Below are 16496 nucleotides of genomic sequence, written 5' to 3'. Positions count from 1 at the left end.
AATAAAGCCTTCTGTATTTTTTCTTATGTGCTGTTATGATTGAGCAGGGTAATTAGACAGCATATTGTTCACTAAACAAAACATTTCTATGTGACATACTTGAATTATAGTGGTTATTAACTGACAAATCTCTATTATTCGTCTTGCTGTATGCATTAAAGATTGCTGGATCAGCAGGCTTAACAGATATCGATGAACAGTGCTGACTTGGGGGAAGAGCAGTGGTATTTATTTGGTCCCCTTCTGTGACAGACATCTTCTGTGGGTTATTATGCTGATATTAAATGGTTAAAGTTTAGAGCTCATGGTTAATTGAAGTATCTATGCCACTTATTCAGGGTATTTATTCTGAGGCACTGAATATGCATCTAAAGGCTGTTATAAAAAAGTAAGCAACACCTCTCAGTTTGTTTCCTTATCACATTGTACTTGTGGGTAAGTACAGCAAGAGTTCTGGGTTTGCAGAAAATTAGAAATAGCCTTGTATTCTTTTGTAAGTCTTCAGCCAAATTCAGTATCTGTCGTGTCTGCATTTTCAGCTTCATAGAGGACAGTCCCAGCCTTAATGTAGTTGCGTTAAGCAGTCAGGCAAAAACGGGAGATACAGCAAACAAAAAAAATGAAGAGCAGCTTAGCTAAGGTGGCAGATCTTGGAGCAGGAATGAGATCTCTTGAGTTAAATTGCTTAGAACAGGGCTTACTGGGCTGCGCCAGGTCCTGCGGTTGTGTTCAGCATTAGTGGCCATTCTGCAGAGGATGATGGAGATGCTGGAAGGCAGAATATGGGGTTCTGGAAGCATGACCACGTTGTTTTGTGGAAGTCCTTTAATCTCGGTGAATAGAGGAGTGCTGTTTATCACACTAAAACCTTTTCATGACTCATTAATAAACTTTCTCTTATCTAATTGCTGTACTTTAGTAGGATGCAGTATAACCTCAGCATGCTATTAAAGAAAAATTAGATTTTCTTGTCATGAAAAATGCAAAGTTACTCATTGAAAACCTTATAATTCCAGTAGCAAATGAGGCACGAAATATATTGCCAAAATACAGCACCCAAAAACACTGGTGGTAAATATTTTATCTGTGTGCTAATTAAGAGCTTGAATTTAAAACTGAGCAATCTAAATTTTCACAATAATAAGATTAGCCTAACGAGACCGGTGGATCCCTACTAACGTGGACTGTTAATCCACATTAATAATCTGGCCATATCCTGTCCTCAGCTTGTGTATAGCTGAATGTGTTCGTAGCTCTGGCAGGAAGCAGAAATTTCTCCTTGTCTTTTCAGTGCCTTCCTTTCACTTGGAAGTTGATTTAGACCCTGAAGACCAAATCACAGTGAGTTTGTGGTTTCATTAACTGCTAGAAAGAATCGTTAATGGAAGAGCACTTCTCCCATTATCCTTCTACTTACTTTGAGTTTGCTTGAAGAGGAACTTGTTAATTAGCATTGGATTTTATTTTAATATAAATCTGGAAACTGTAGTGCTTTGGCTTCTGCTGTCATTTAATCAACCTTCTTCTGGTTTGGTTTGGTTTTGGTTGCTTTATAGTTTGTGTACCCTTGATCAGGTGCCCAAATTTGAAGGGTAAGCATTCATCATATCCTACAAAGCTTAAAACAGAAGATGTGTTTATTTTACTTAAAAATAAATAAATCACCCTCAGCTCTTCAGGGGGCATTTTTATGAAGAATGTGGTATTTTTGATTGTGGCCACATTTCCTCAGAGGTTCCAGGTGCTGTTTGAATGCTGACAGGGATGACAGTCCATGCAGCTGAGCACAATGGTGGCAGCTCTCTGGGTGCTGTTTGGAATGGGGTCTCTTCTGGGGGGTGCCCTGCAGTTTGTTGTTCCCTCTAATGTTTGAGGGCTGAAATGCTTTCTGCCAGAGTCTGATCTCCATCAGAGCAATGAAAAATGACTGAATACACTTTCCAGCAACTCCTTGAAAGCCAAAGGTTGGATTTTGTGTCTGGAACATCAGAGGGTGGGAACGTAGAGGCTTGCCTTTAATTTCAGTGGATGTAATTGCTGCGCTATCAGCTGACTTTGTCCATGTGTTGGTGGATGACCTTTGGAGTGTAGGATCTGTGTCTGAATGGTTTCTGTGTCATCACAACACATTTCTACTTACCTCTCCAGGCAGACCAAACATGGAGCCTTTCTAAGCAGAATTTGTTCTCAGTGCTGCTTAGATTACTATCTCACAAGCTATTTATTGGTTTCATCAACACAGTAAATTGTTTCAAGTTGCCTAAAGAAGTACTTACAGAGATTTCAATGGCTGATTAATTGCAACAGTTTGCTAGATAAGAATAAAGACAAATGATTATTTAAACCTGCTTATGTACCATGACTCTTTCTTCCTTGATTGTGGTAGAGTGCCAGCTGATGAAGACAGAACGACCTAAACCAAACACATTTATCATTAGATGCCTCCAGTGGACCACAGTAATTGAAAGAACATTTCATGTGGAGACTCCAGAGGAGCGGTATGTTTCATTCATATTTAATACATAAAACTACTTGCACAAGCAGATGCGAGTTCAGCATTAATAGTAAGTCCTCTCCTGAAGCTCTTACTTACCAGGTGATGTACATCTAGACTGAAAAGTAACAATTTTTGAGCGTCTCAGGTTTAGTTTGTGTTGTAGCATAGAAGGTTCCTTAAAGAGGGGTTGGCTTTTAAGAAGGATGTTGTCTGTCACTGAAATGATGTCGATTTGGATATCCAAAAAAGCCAGGTGTATGTCTGTACCAGCACACAGGTAGTTATTTCTGGAAGGTTAGGCTTCATTTCTTACTGGGAACTGTGTGGTATGTGAAGTGTTTCTGACCTGGGAGTTTCCGGAAGGATGAACACAAGTGAAAGAGATGGAAGCAAAGTTGAGTTGTGTCACAGTGCTGACCTTTTAATTTCTTTTCAGACTCCTTGTTTTTAAAGGAAAAAATGTTAGTAGTATCACTGCTGATTGCTAATGTTTTATGCAAATTAGATAATAAAGGTGATAGTTATCTGCTGCAGGTGCAGATTTCTATTTCAGCTGTTAGGAAACAAAGCTAAGAGCATACATCCTGTGCTCTCATCATTAGAGAATTGATCTCTTACCTCCTAACAGAAGAGTTTTCCAGCACAGCTACTCTACAACTACAGAGTATTTAAATATTTACTTGCTCTTCAGGAACTGAACTTAAATTATTCCAGTATCATTGCTCTAGGGGAAGGAGTATTTTAAAACCATGGTCCTCCCTAGGTATAATATTGGTACGTGTTCGATTTTAATGTTCTTTGCTTTTTTGTACTGTAGCCTTTATGTGTAGTGATTTAAAGACACTTCTTATTTATCGCTTTTGATTCTATTGCAGTATTCAGAAGAAAGGGAAATCAAATTAAAACAAAGAAAAATAAACTGGTCCTTGTTTCATTTAGTAGCTTTGCAGTCACTGACCCTAAAGTGAATGAATAACAGTTTCCACTTGGGGAAATTTCTATCTTGTTTTGTTCGCTCCTAGCCAATGGAGTCAGCTCAGTGATGCTTCAGATCTTGGGCATTAGTCACCTCTGTTGTGTACACTTGAGATGTAAAAGCTGAAGGTGAAATTCTGGTATCCCAGAAACCAGATATTGACTTCAGGAAGGCCACGATCTTAACTAAGTCAGTAATAAATCCTGAAACAGATGCAGAGGTAGCCTTTAGCTTCTCTGTGCCAGTTCTGAATAACAAACATGACTTTTAAATAAAGACTATGTCTGTGATTTTTACTGAAGGAGTCTCTGCTGGAAGCATAGGAGAACATCCAGAAATTCCTATGTTTAGCATTACCTTACTGCCCCAGAGAGGGCTGGATAGCATATGTTGAACAGCCTTTTGCAGACACGTCACATAGAAGAGGTGATTTTTCTTTTTCTTTTTTTCTTTAACCCCAAATTGGTGATTCTGTATACCTGTCTTAATTCTTGGAGATGAGGGAAGATTTCCTAGATTTCTCTTATATCTGTAAAGTAGAAATGGATGCTGTATTAGTCAGGCAAAATCCCCCCAAAAAACCTGCATGGGCCATAAAAGATCTTATACGTAATCAGTGCAGATTGTATTAGAATCTTATTTCAGGCACTTTTTCCATGGACTTTGGTCCCTGTGTGGAATACTTAGCTTTTTTCATCCAATAAAAATTGCAATTCAGATGGTCAGGCACGATTTTTTTTTTTAATTCTGATATTTCATTATATTATTTCATATAGCCAGTGAAAAAACATTGTGACACTGCTTAGGATGGTATGGCTTCTCCTGCACATTGCTGATCATGTGTGGTGTTGCTCAGCATTGGCTGCTTATTTATATTCCTGTTGTCATGAGGGTAGTTTACCTGTGATGTCCTAGGAAGAAGAGTTTAGCCAGTGCCACCAAAATTTCAAGTAGAACAACATCCTGTTCCTTAAAGACGCAAAAGACACAATAAAAAATGGTAAATGCACGTAGTCCACAAAACTTCAGCCCCTGTACACCTTACAGGTTTTCCCAAAACCCTGCTAGGCGCTGGGTTATACGTTTTGTGTTCAGTGCATTTGCAGTGAAATGAGGTGAATGCCAAAAACTTTAACTTGAGTAGTTTTCAAAGGTATGAAATTTCCTGAAGTTCAGTGCAGGGAAGATGGTCTGCATAGGAGTTAAAGAGGTCAATAGCAGAACAGCACTTGCTGAAATGGTATGGGAACTTTCTTGTAACCATGCCTCTGTCACTGTTTTTGCTGACATTCTGCTAAACTTTTTACAAAAGAGCTGCTGTCATCCATCTATCCAAGAGAAGAATAACTTAAAATTTCTCCTGGAACATTCCTTGCTGTTGAAACTTTGGATATGTGTGTGAAGAGATGGCATAGTGCCCCCAGCAGTTGGATATACGTGTTTCAGTGCACTGTAGGAATGGAGGAGCTGTGTTTAGTTGCTTGTGCTGTGTGGCGTGGGATCCTCTACGTCTTGGTTTTGGCAGGTCTGCTTTTGTTATGTAAATCTCTGTATCACTAGGTCATATCTTGACCCGATGACTGACAGTGCATTACAAGTCTTCTGTGCTAAAGAGTCTTAAGTTGATATGGAGTGCTGGAACTTCTGCTGCCTTTTATTTTCTAGTGATAAAGACATAGCCTAAAAATGCTCTTGAAAATGTATTTTTATAGTGCTTGAAAACGCATAATTCAGTGTACATTGCATTGGTGTGTTTGAGAGCATTAATTCTTCTGTATTCCTTGGAGACCCTTGCTGTGGCCGACAGTAATCTGGAGTTGCAAGTAACAGATGTCATTGCTTGTATTTTTCCAGGGAAGAATGGACAAAAGCCATCCAAACTGTAGCAGACAGCCTCAAGAAACAGGAGGAAGAGATGATGGATTTTAGATCTGGTTCTCCTAGTGATAATTCAGGTGCTGAAGAAATGGAAGTTTCTATGACAAAGCCAAAACACAAAGTGGTAAGCAAGCACAGCAGGAATAACAATAAATTTTAGGTCTTCCTGAATGTAGACAAGAAGCAACCATCAAGGCACATCTGTTCCTGTAACAATTGTGCAGTTTTTGTAGATGTGGCTTCTGGATGAAACAGTTGTCAGAGATGAGGAGGTACCAATCAAAGCCTGACTGGGTTAGTCAGCATTCTAAACTTGGATATAATGCTTGACTTCTAAGACCAGCTCAGATCTAGAAGAAGTTTGCCCATTTTCCTGAAATTGTAGCTTCCACTGTACCTTTTCTCTGTGTAAACTCTGTGCACTGTGTTGTTGCAGGCTACTGCAGTATACACCAGTATCTGCAGTATGCAGATTTAGGGTGGATCCAGTGGATTTGATTTCTCTGGGTTTAGGGCCTGTGTTTACTGACAACCACTGATATGTCCATCCATATGTGTTCGTGGAGCTTGGGTTTTTGGATTGAGTAGAGTAATGACTGAATTGCTTGCATGGAAACAGTATGTGCCAGTGTAGATCTCTGCCCTTTGGAGTCCTTTTGGGCATCTTCCTTCAGCCTTTTTTCTGCCCTATCTGTGCCTCTTATTGGGTTTCTGTTTTCCAAAGGATTTCCATTGGCACTTGTAATTGAAAATTGATTTAACCTTCTCCTGTCCTTGTCTCACTGTTGTCATCCCCCATTACATTCATAATTTTGCTTCAGTTTTGGCAAAACTGATGAAATTTTTAAAGATAAAATATAAACTATCCACCACCAGAGGCTGCCGTGTATGTCTGCCAGCCTTGTGTCATGTTGTTGATTTTAGACTGATGTGGGTGACTATTTATGTGTCACTCTGAATTGTAGCTGCCATTAGCCTTCTGCATCCTTGACTGAGCAGATACAAATCTTTCTGAGTGCTAACAAAGCGATTGAAATGTCTATAGAGTGATAATATGCTAAGTAGTGAATGAGTTTTCTGTTAGCAGGCAGTTTATGGTTTTTCTTGGTTTGATTATGTTTCATAAGTGTACTGGTACTCATGTACCAGGCCTGCATGAAAGCTGGGGAGGGACTTTTTACAAGGGCATGTAGGAACAGGAGGAAGGGAAATGGCTTTAAACTGGAAGAGGGCAGATTTAGACTAGATATTAGGAAGAAATTCTTTACTGTGAGGGTGTGAGACACTGGAACAGGTTGCCCAGAGAGGTTGTGGATGACCCCTCCCTGGAAGCATTCAGGGCCAGGCTGGATGAGGGCTTTGACCAACCTGCTCTACAGGGAGGTGTTCCTGCCTAAAGCAGGGAGGTAGAACTAGGTGATGTTAAAGGTCCCTTCCAATCCAAACCTTTCTGTGATTATGATTCTATGATCATGACTTCTATGGAAGAATCATTTCTACTTCTGTTTTCGGCTAAGCAAAAGTGTTAATGCATGCACATAGTATTCTTACAAGAATGAGAAATCTTAGTCTGAGAATGATGTACTTGGTAGTTCATATAATTCAGTTCTTATTTATCTGTGTCATTAACAGACCATGAATGAATTTGAATACCTTAAGCTACTGGGAAAAGGCACTTTTGGAAAGGTCATTTTAGTTAAAGAAAAAGCAACTGGACGATATTACGCTATGAAAATTCTGAAGAAGGAAGTTATTGTAGCAAAGGTGAGTAGATGGGAAAATCAGTTCACTCTTGCTGTAGCCTTCTGGAAAGTCGTAACAAGGGTACTGTGAGCACTTGTAAATAATTGCTCCAGTAGTGTTTGAAATAAACCCCCTGATTTGCAGAATTGCTGTAGTGATTTCCTTCTGCCTGTGTTTCAGGATGAAGTAGCACACACGCTGACAGAAAACCGTGTTTTACAGAACTCACGGCATCCGTTCTTAACAGTAAGTATTTGTCCCTCTGTTTATTGTAACTTAACTTCGTGACAACTGAGACTTTCCTTATTTTTGGTTGTTTATATAATGATCTGTGTTTTTAGAGCAGGTATTTATTCTTGTATGTTTCCATTTTTGGGAAGCATAAATTATAATCCTTTCGTATGGATCAGACCTTCAGTGCCTCTTGAAATCAGAGACTGTAGTTTCAGGATGAGATCTGATATTATGGCTCACCTGTATAATGGCTCCTGTCTCTTGAGAGAAGTATTTGCTTTCCCTGTCCTCCAAATGCTTGCTGTCCTCTGTGATAGAGACCAGGATGACTCTGACCTTGTGACAGATGAGTTCAGGGTTACATTCATAGTGGGAAAAGCTCTTTAATTTTTTTTCCTTTTCAAATTCCCACAAGCAGCTCACTGTGCAATCAGAGCTGTTGTACTGCCAGCAGAAGTGTGGGGGTGAGACAGGGGAGAGCAGGACCATACTTTATCTGTTGCTTTCCATTTAGATAGGCTGTTAAATGAGGCTGTAGCCTGACTTTACAACTCTAACAGTCTCTCTAGATTGAGTTCTAATTCAAGACTTTGTAGTATTCATTACAAGTTTGCTTTGAATCATTTCCAACCACTTCAGGCCTCTGAGACCTGTGTAGTATCCTGGTGGTTTCCTTCATCCAGGTACACATGAGTTTAACTGGAATTCAAACTTTTTAAGTGTGACCTCTGTAAGTAAATATTAGCTGAATTGAGTATAATCAGTTCATGTTTGTTGACACGTCTAAAACCTGATTCTCCCTTTCTTTGCAAAACCATGGCTGGTATAAAAATGATTTCCTTAATAATGAAGATGATGATGATGCCAGATGTGGTATTTTCTCGTTGCTTTCATAAACCCTAAAATCCAAAACAAGGGCTGTCTTAAAGTCAGCTAGGAGAGAAGGTTGTGACCAAGAAACATATAAGACCGTGGCAAACAAGTTAGTATTACTCTTGATGCAGGAGTACCTGTTACACAACTGTACAAAAGGCACCTAGTGACACTCCATCACACCCTCTGTCTGATCTGTTTTTGCAAATTGCTCACAAGTGGATATTGATAGCATTGCTCAATCCCCTGGCAGGCTGTCAGCAGAGAGCAGTTGCAGCGAGCAGGGCAGAGACTAGGGGGCTGGTGTCTGTAAGTGCACTTGTTTCATACTAGTGGGCTTGCAGCCAGTGTGGCAAAACCTTGTGCTCTTGGATTTGGCTGTGGCCCACTGTCTGAGAGATCAAACTGGGAGCTTGTGGCCTGTGGATATTTCAGTGCCACTGCACTTTGTGCCATTGTAATGGGTTAGGGCTTCTCACAGCATTATAGGCATTACCAATAGTTTCTGCAAGGGATTTTTTTTGTACTGTTGCATTAAATATATTTAATAAAATAAGTTGGCAGTGGATCAGCACTCAACTCAAATGAGAAACTGTGAGTATTATATGAGAGTCAAGGATGAAATGTCCACAAAGATCTTATTTTTTGTCTGTCTGTGATTCTGAAAACTTATTCAAAATGCTTTTTATAACTGTCTGTGTGATCATCTGAGTTTTCATTTAAATCTGTTTCAGGCTTTAAAGTATTCCTTTCAGACACATGATCGCTTGTGTTTTGTTATGGAGTATGCTAATGGAGGGGAGGTAAGGGAAATGTCACAATGTTTAATAATGTGGGATATTCCTGTACTAGTATTAATCGTGCTTGGCATTGTTTAGCTAAGGTCTGCGTTTGCATTTCTAGTTAATCCAAGTTGTCCCAGCTAAACAGAGCTGCAGTTTTAACTAATGTTAAGAATTAAGACTATTTCTTCACTCCACTTTTAGTAAGTGCAGGTTTGGTGTAGGTATGTATTTTACACATGACAACAACATACTTTAATTTGACTTTTAGTTATTCAGAAGAGCGACTTGCTTTCTGTTTGCTTTTCAGGCAGGTTTTAACACTTCTAGATGAATATTATGAACACATTACTATGGAGAGAATTTGAAGTGCAGCAAAATGCTGTTAGTTAAGAAGGAAAAGATGAAATGTCAACATTTTCTCTGAACTGTGCCATAAGATAGTTTTAATATGTAATTGTAATTTGATTAAAAGGTTTTATTTTCTATACACACAAGAAAGTGTAGCTCACAAAGTAGTTATTAGCATACATCCGTGAATATGAGTTATAATGCATTGTTTATGATGGTTTTTAAAACACTTGGGAACACAGCTGGGTGCGGATGGGAGGGAGTTTTCTCTTAGGTAACATCAGGTGCAGGATGGCCTGCAAAGTGTTAGACGTAACACAGAAACATTGACAATCTAAATGTGATACACTGTTGGTCTTGTAGTTGTTTTTCCATCTGTCGAGAGAGCGTGTGTTTTCTGAAGACAGGGCGCGTTTTTACGGAGCTGAGATTGTTTCAGCGCTGGATTACCTGCACTCAGAGAAGAATGTGGTCTACAGAGATTTGAAGGTATGGAGAAAAACAATTTCAGAGGCTTTTTGGAGTTGGGTTTTCTGTTTCTTAGTCACAGAAGTAAATGTGCCTTCACTGTAAGAAAGCCTTTTCTCACTGAAGTTTAACATTAACGGTTATTGCAGCTGTCGGGTTTGACTTCACAGGGTGTCTAAACACCTTTGTAGCCTAAGAGCTTGTCTAATGCATTTATCAGGGCTTTGGCAATATTTTGGAGAATACAGAGAGGGTCTGAGCATCGTGAGTTGTGTTCTCCCCTGACTGCTTGTTCCAAAAGAAACCTTTCTGACTTCATGTGTGATGAAATACAATTCTGGACTCTTCATGCCAGGACTGATCAGATACATGCAAATTCACACTGTGTGGATGTTGTTCTTCCTTTCAGTCTGCTGTGCATCACTATCTTCATAGTACCTTCTTGCAGAGAGAAAATTGCATAAAGTTCAAATGGCTTATGTTTGGTGAGCAGAGAGGGAAAAGCACCAAGTAAGAAATCTCAGGGAAAACAAACTAGGGAAGTTCTCAAGGGTATTGCAACAGCAAAATGGTTTTCTGAGAAGTGTTTTCAGGAGAGAATGAGGTGTTGCTACTGGGAGCATGCAAGGTAATATTTGCAGGCTACTTCAAAGTGCTTTTAGGGATTCCTGCTGGGATTTTGTATCCCATGTCGCTGTGATTCCTTTGAAATTGCACTTTGTTTCATACATAGTTGAAGCTCTGTCTTGAAATCTGGATGGCCTTGTTAGAAATTGGTAGTGCAAACTAGAATGAATATCAGGTGTTGAGTAGATGTACAAAATGATTCCTGTATCAAGGATATCTGACGAACGGTTCCTTAAACGTACACTTACTTATTTACTTTTATTCATTTACTACTCTTTAGTAGTACAGAATATTTTATACAGTCACTTAAGGGATGAAGTCATGTGAGAAGTAACAATGCGTTATTTTTAAAAGAATCTGGTGTTCTGTTGGTGATAATATTTTGGAAACATAACTACGTTTACATTCTGTATCTTTTTGTATGTATGACCAGTTACCCAAAGACTGCAAATCAGTCACCTAATGCTCCCTTAAGAACTAGGGAAAGTGATATAAATGCATATTTACATCACACGTGCTTTGGCAGCTACTGTAGTTCAGACTCCAGTGAAAAAACTGTAATCAGTCTGCAGAAATTCATGGTTTTTATTGACTAGCTCAGGAGCAGTGTATGTTATATCTAATGTGTTTCCTTCGGGTTTTCTTCTCAGCTGGAAAATCTTATGCTGGATAAAGATGGACACATAAAAATTACAGACTTTGGACTATGTAAAGAAGGCATAAAAGATGGAGCAACAATGAAGACTTTCTGTGGCACTCCAGAGTATCTTGCACCAGAGGTCTGTTTACACTGGCTTTTAGACATAATTATATTCTTAAATGCCATCCACAACAGCTTTACCGATCCGTAATAACTCCTGTGCCATATTGTGTTCATACAGCACTGCTGTTACATAACAGATACTCAAAATCTTTTTATTCATCATTCTGGGACATACCTTCGCTATGAAGATGTGTGATAATTTCCAGATGTGGTAGCATTTTCCTGTTGCTCTAGGGAATATTTATGTTTTAACAGAGGAGTGCTTGCTTCTTGTGTCAGAAGTCTAATTTAAACAAAACAGCACAAAAACTTGTACAAAGGAACAAGCTCTTTTTTAGTGTTCAGCACTGTGTATGTTAAAAGTGCCAACTGCTTCATGGATGAAAATGCACAAAGTCTTCCTCAGGGTTAATTTATTAAGGAAATAATCATAGAATCATAGAATGGCCTGGGTTGAAATGGAGCATAATGATCATCTAGTTTCAACCCCCTGCTACGTGCAGGGTCACCAACCACCAGACCAGGCTGCCCAGAGCCACATCCAGCCTGGCCTTGAATGCCTGCAGGGATGGGGCATCCCAACCTCCTTGGGCAACCTGTTCCAGTGCATCACCACCCTCTGTGTGAAAAAATTCCTCCTAATGTCTAACCTAAATCTCCCTTGTTTCAGTTTAAGATCATTGCCCTTGTCCTATCACTATCCACCCTTGTAAACAGCTGTTCCCAAGCAGGGAAGCCTAAGCAGGGAACTTGAATCCCCAAGCATACATTTTGGGGGCTGTTTTTTCTACAAAAAGTGTTTTTGCAAAGCATAAAATCCAAATCCATGGTTGTAACATTCATCCTGGAAATACTTCTTTGGGAAGTTGTGCAACACAAGTGCTGTTAGAGCAGTGAGTGAGTTAAGGGCAGATCAAAAGCGAAATTGTGTGATAGAGAAGATGTATACGTGGTATTTTGCAGGCAGATGCTGGTTTTCTCTGCCTACGCTCTAACCTGTCTGGAAGCAGTTGCTGTATTAGCAGGGCACAGTGCTGAGCTCATGGCCCGTGCCTCACAGAAGGGCTCATTGCCTGCACTTTGCTACCCATGGCGTTACGGCTGCCATCCAGCTCAGAGCGCAGGCAGGAGCAAGTCTTGGGCTGCCAGCAGATTAGGGATTGCAGGCACACCCAGGATGCATTCCTTCTCCGAGGTGTGCATTGCAAACCTTCCTTGAGTCAAAGTACGCAGAGGTACAAAGCACAGAAGACCAAAGTGGAGGAGGAATATTGCTGTGCAGAGCTGATGTCGCTGCTGATCAGTGCTTTTGCAGCTTGCGTGGTGGTGGCAGTGAGGCAGTTGTATGCTCTCATATTTTTGTTTTAACTACCAGCTGCTCTCAAGGGCCTGCAGTCTTCGTAATAATGAGGAACACGGGCACCTGTCGAAGTAGCTTGCAGCAAAGAGGTGGAGCCAGCTCTCCATGGATCACTAGAAGTCTTCAGTATTTCTAAATTGGGGCCCGTGCAGCTCAATTTGAGATGCACTGATGCAGGGAGTAATTAGCAGCACAACAAAGAGTATTTTTTATTCATAAACATGGCTTTTATTTGGTGGCTCTCCTCCTAAAATCAATGGCTGAACTTCAGTTTCTCATCGAGGATTTTGTGAGGTGATTAAAAAGTATTTGTTTTTACTTAGCACATGGCAATTCCCTGTGTAGGTTGTTATTTTTTCAGTAATAGTGTTTGCTGTTATTTTTCATATTTATGACAAGTTGGTTCATCCAAAACCCTGAAGAACAAATCCTTCTGATTAACCCAGCTCTCTCCTTTACTTTCAAATCCATCTGTGAGCTGGAGTGTTAAACTCTGGAGGCTTTTGTCATCTGGTTGATAGCATGCAGAAAATCTGGAAATTGTGCGTTGAGTGATGTTCTGTGCATTTAAGGTCAAACATCCTTAAAAGCAGAGGCCTCGTTCTCGTTATCTGTGTCTGTAACTTGAATCTGGTGAGCAGCCTGTTTGTACAGTTGTGCATAGTTGTTTTTAGGTTCATATTGGAATCTTGTGCATGGATGACAGTGACTGAACCATGTCAACTTTGATGTGTCAGATATATCAATGACTGTGATGTTTACAGCTGTTGTGCCTTCTCTTTCACATTCCATCTCACAGCAGTCTAGAGCTGCTTGTTAGGGATTGATCATCCTTTAAGTGAAATGACCTTGTTATTTCAGTGCTGTCCTGCACGTTGCAGTAAATCACGGGTACGTGTAATACCTTTTTCATTAAGGTATATTTTTAATACTTGTACCATTACTGTGTTTTATGCAATTACAAGTATGAGCATTTATGTGTTCACATTCATGATAAAGCACTTCGAAGAAATTAGCATTTTATATTCTGTTTAGAATTAATGGAGGAGTGGAAAGTGTCGTAGTTAGCAACCTGTACTATAATGCATTTGTAGTATCCTCACTAAAATAATGTTTGAATTACTCTGTGCCTTTCGAAAGCATCTGTAGCACTGCCCATATTACAACCAAAGCGTTCGTGGTGTTTTGCTTTCAATCCTCTCCTCTCGTAGCTCCTGCAGCAACCTATAAATACACAAACAGAGACCCCGGACAAATTTATTTTAGGTAAACTCAAGCAGGGCAGCAGGAGCAGGAAGCATTGATTGGAAGTGGGGCACTCTGTGCAGGAGCTGCACAGTCACACAAGGGCCACGGTGCCTCGGGAAGGCTGGCTCCTGGAATCCTGTCCGGCCAGCAGCTGTGTCGGCCGTATACAGATATGGGGCAGCTGCAGAGCCAGCTGTCGTTTGGTGTGAATCATACGGCAGGGGATGCTGTAAATAGACCAGCGTGGGGTAATCTAATACCTGGCAGCCTTTTGATTTTTACTGCAGGCCCTTTCCCTCGTTCAGATAATTAAGGGGAATAATTAGTGAATAAAGAGAGGCACAGCGCAAACAGTTGTTCCAGGAAGTCTCAATATTTAAATTTTGCACGCGCACAAAAATTTCTGAAGGTTTTCAGGAGGTTCGGATCCTGCTTCTGTTAAAGGGAAAGCTGCCAACTTCGATCGACTCTTTCACCCTTTTAGTTTTGAATGCAGAGAATTCTGTACTTCAGCAATGTAAAGCTCATTCAGCCGCCGTGCACTGAGAGGGAGTGAAGGTGGCCTGGTGGTGGTTCTGACTCTTGGTGACAGTACACAGTTCAGTGCAGACCTGTGAAAAGACTGAAGATGACAAGTAAAACCTGAGGACAGGGTCTGGAATATGAGACTGATGGTGTCAACTACAGACAACTATATTGGAGACATGAAGTCTGGGGAAGTGCTCCCAGCATCCACTCCATGAGCCACAAAACGTTCCTGATCTCCTCAGCAACTGTTGGTGCAAAGGATGAGAAATGCAGTGTGAAAGTACTTCTGTGGAGCAAGGGCACTGCTGAGCCCCGAGGCCCTGCATTAATCAGGGATTTGTTGGGTAGAAATGCCCAGGGGAGGGGAAAAATGAAATGTGCTGAACCCCTTCTGCTGTGAGAACTGGAAGAAGCTGAAATGAGGGCCTTCAGTGTTGGAGCCAGTGTGCAAGTCCCACTGGAGGGAGGAAGGAAAATATTTCACTTTGCCTGCCATTTTACAGCCTTGCAGTCGGTCAAGTGTTAGGAGGGGAGTTCTGGCTCTTAGGGCTGAATGTGGGTTAGTCATTTGGTGTGTGTGGGTGGTCTTTTGTGATGTGCAGAGTAGCCCTTTGAGTAGGAGCAGGTTAATACAGAGATGATTGTGATGATCAGTTTGATTTTCAGTTTGTTGCTTCTGAAGTAACAGACCAGTGGGCTTTTTACCTCTTCCCAAAATGGCTCCTTGATTTTATATCTATATATAAAAGATATGTATATATACTGTTCCAAATAGGATCTCATTTAAAAAATATATATATATATATATATATATTTTAATGAGATCCCATTTGGAACAGTTTGTGATGAATAAGTGAAAATTCAGCAGCTGGCTCTGTAATGTGAGAACAGTCCTCAGCCTTTGGGCTTTCAAAGGTTCTGCTTACCATCGATGTAATGAGAGGGGGAGGGTAGAAGAAGGAAGAGGAGAAGAACATTGCCATAACATGCACACTTTCTTCTCTTCCCCATCTTGCTCATCTACTGTGCTCTCTTTTGTCTCTTTCGACCTTTGTTTTCAAGGAGAATCTTCTGAAAACACTCTGTGCTAATAGATTCAGCTGTGTAACACGAGAACATGAATTTGCTGGTGTAAATTTTACTTCTTGAGTTCTGCGTTCATTCCCAGTGTAGAAATGTCTTCTGAAGCCTTCTCCTTACCTTTCTGCAGGTGCTGGAAGATAATGACTATGGTCGTGCAGTGGACTGGTGGGGATTAGGAGTTGTGATGTATGAAATGATGTGTGGCCGGCTCCCTTTCTACAATCAGGACCATGAAAAGCTCTTTGAACTCATCCTTATGGAAGAGATTAGATTTCCACGCACTTTGTCACCTGAAGCAAAATCTCTCTTGTCAGGTTTGCTGAAGAAAGATCCTAAGCAAAGGTGAGGCTTTTTCTTAATATTTGTGTTTTTAAACACTCGTTCCCTCAGAAAAAGCTAAATAAATCAAGGCCTTCTCCAAAAAGTTAGTAACTGTGTTTTGTAGAGGTGTGCCTGTGAAAGGGAGCTGTCTTTTTAGACAAGTGACTTAAAAGTGGCTGTTCCTGTGCTGCCATTTAAATGATCCATATCTCCACCACTGAGAAGCAATTGAAGAGGATTCTGCACAAAGGATACTGAATGCACACATGCCAGTCTTTCTGTATTTAAAAATGAGGAAGGTATTTTGGATGAAATTCTGGATTTGTTTTTAACTGGTTCACAATTATCATCTATCTACCAAGCAGAGCTGAGAGATGTAGCACTCACACCTATTCAGTTTCATCTTAACTTTTGACTCAGGCTGGCTTGCAGATGGCAACATGAAGCAGTTCTGTTGATCAGAAGACCGAATTTCAGAACTTGATGGCTGCCAGCTATAGCTTTGGACAAAGCAAGTTAACCTTGCTTTTGGTCATAATTAATCTGATCGTTGCTGTGAGTTATCAGCTGCTCTACAGTAATTGTTTTACCATCTATCCAAGTTCAGGCTGCTTACAGTAAGCTTTCTGAATTTTCTGTTCAATCTGTGCCAGTGATCTATCATCCTGCTTTGGACAGCAGGTGGTGGTGTTTGTACCGTGTTTGTGGTGGAGTTCATACTGTGCTTTAATCTACTTTTCCCATTTCCTCCTTTTGTTTAAAAA

General features: G+C 40.4%; 1 protein-coding gene across 1 annotated transcript in view; it reads left to right on the top strand.

The window, feature by feature from the left end:
* Positions 1-16496, top strand: part of AKT1 (AKT serine/threonine kinase 1) — a 69228-nt gene that overhangs the window by 40644 nt on the left and 12088 nt on the right. Inside the window, exons 4-11 of the mRNA XM_003206757.4 lie at positions 2387-2498; positions 5328-5475; positions 6984-7115; positions 7275-7340; positions 8936-9004; positions 9698-9823; positions 11080-11208; positions 15539-15753. Of these exons, the coding sequence (XP_003206805.1) occupies positions 2387-2498; positions 5328-5475; positions 6984-7115; positions 7275-7340; positions 8936-9004; positions 9698-9823; positions 11080-11208; positions 15539-15753 (997 nt within the window). The remainder of the gene's footprint in view (positions 1-2386; positions 2499-5327; positions 5476-6983; positions 7116-7274; positions 7341-8935; positions 9005-9697; positions 9824-11079; positions 11209-15538; positions 15754-16496) is intronic.

Source organism: Meleagris gallopavo, chromosome 5, assembly GCF_000146605.3.
Source record: "Meleagris gallopavo isolate NT-WF06-2002-E0010 breed Aviagen turkey brand Nicholas breeding stock chromosome 5, Turkey_5.1, whole genome shotgun sequence".
NCBI classification, from domain to species: domain Eukaryota; kingdom Metazoa; phylum Chordata; class Aves; order Galliformes; family Phasianidae; genus Meleagris; species Meleagris gallopavo.
Note: the sequence above shows the minus strand (reverse complement) of the source record. Positions and strands in the feature narration are given on the sequence as shown.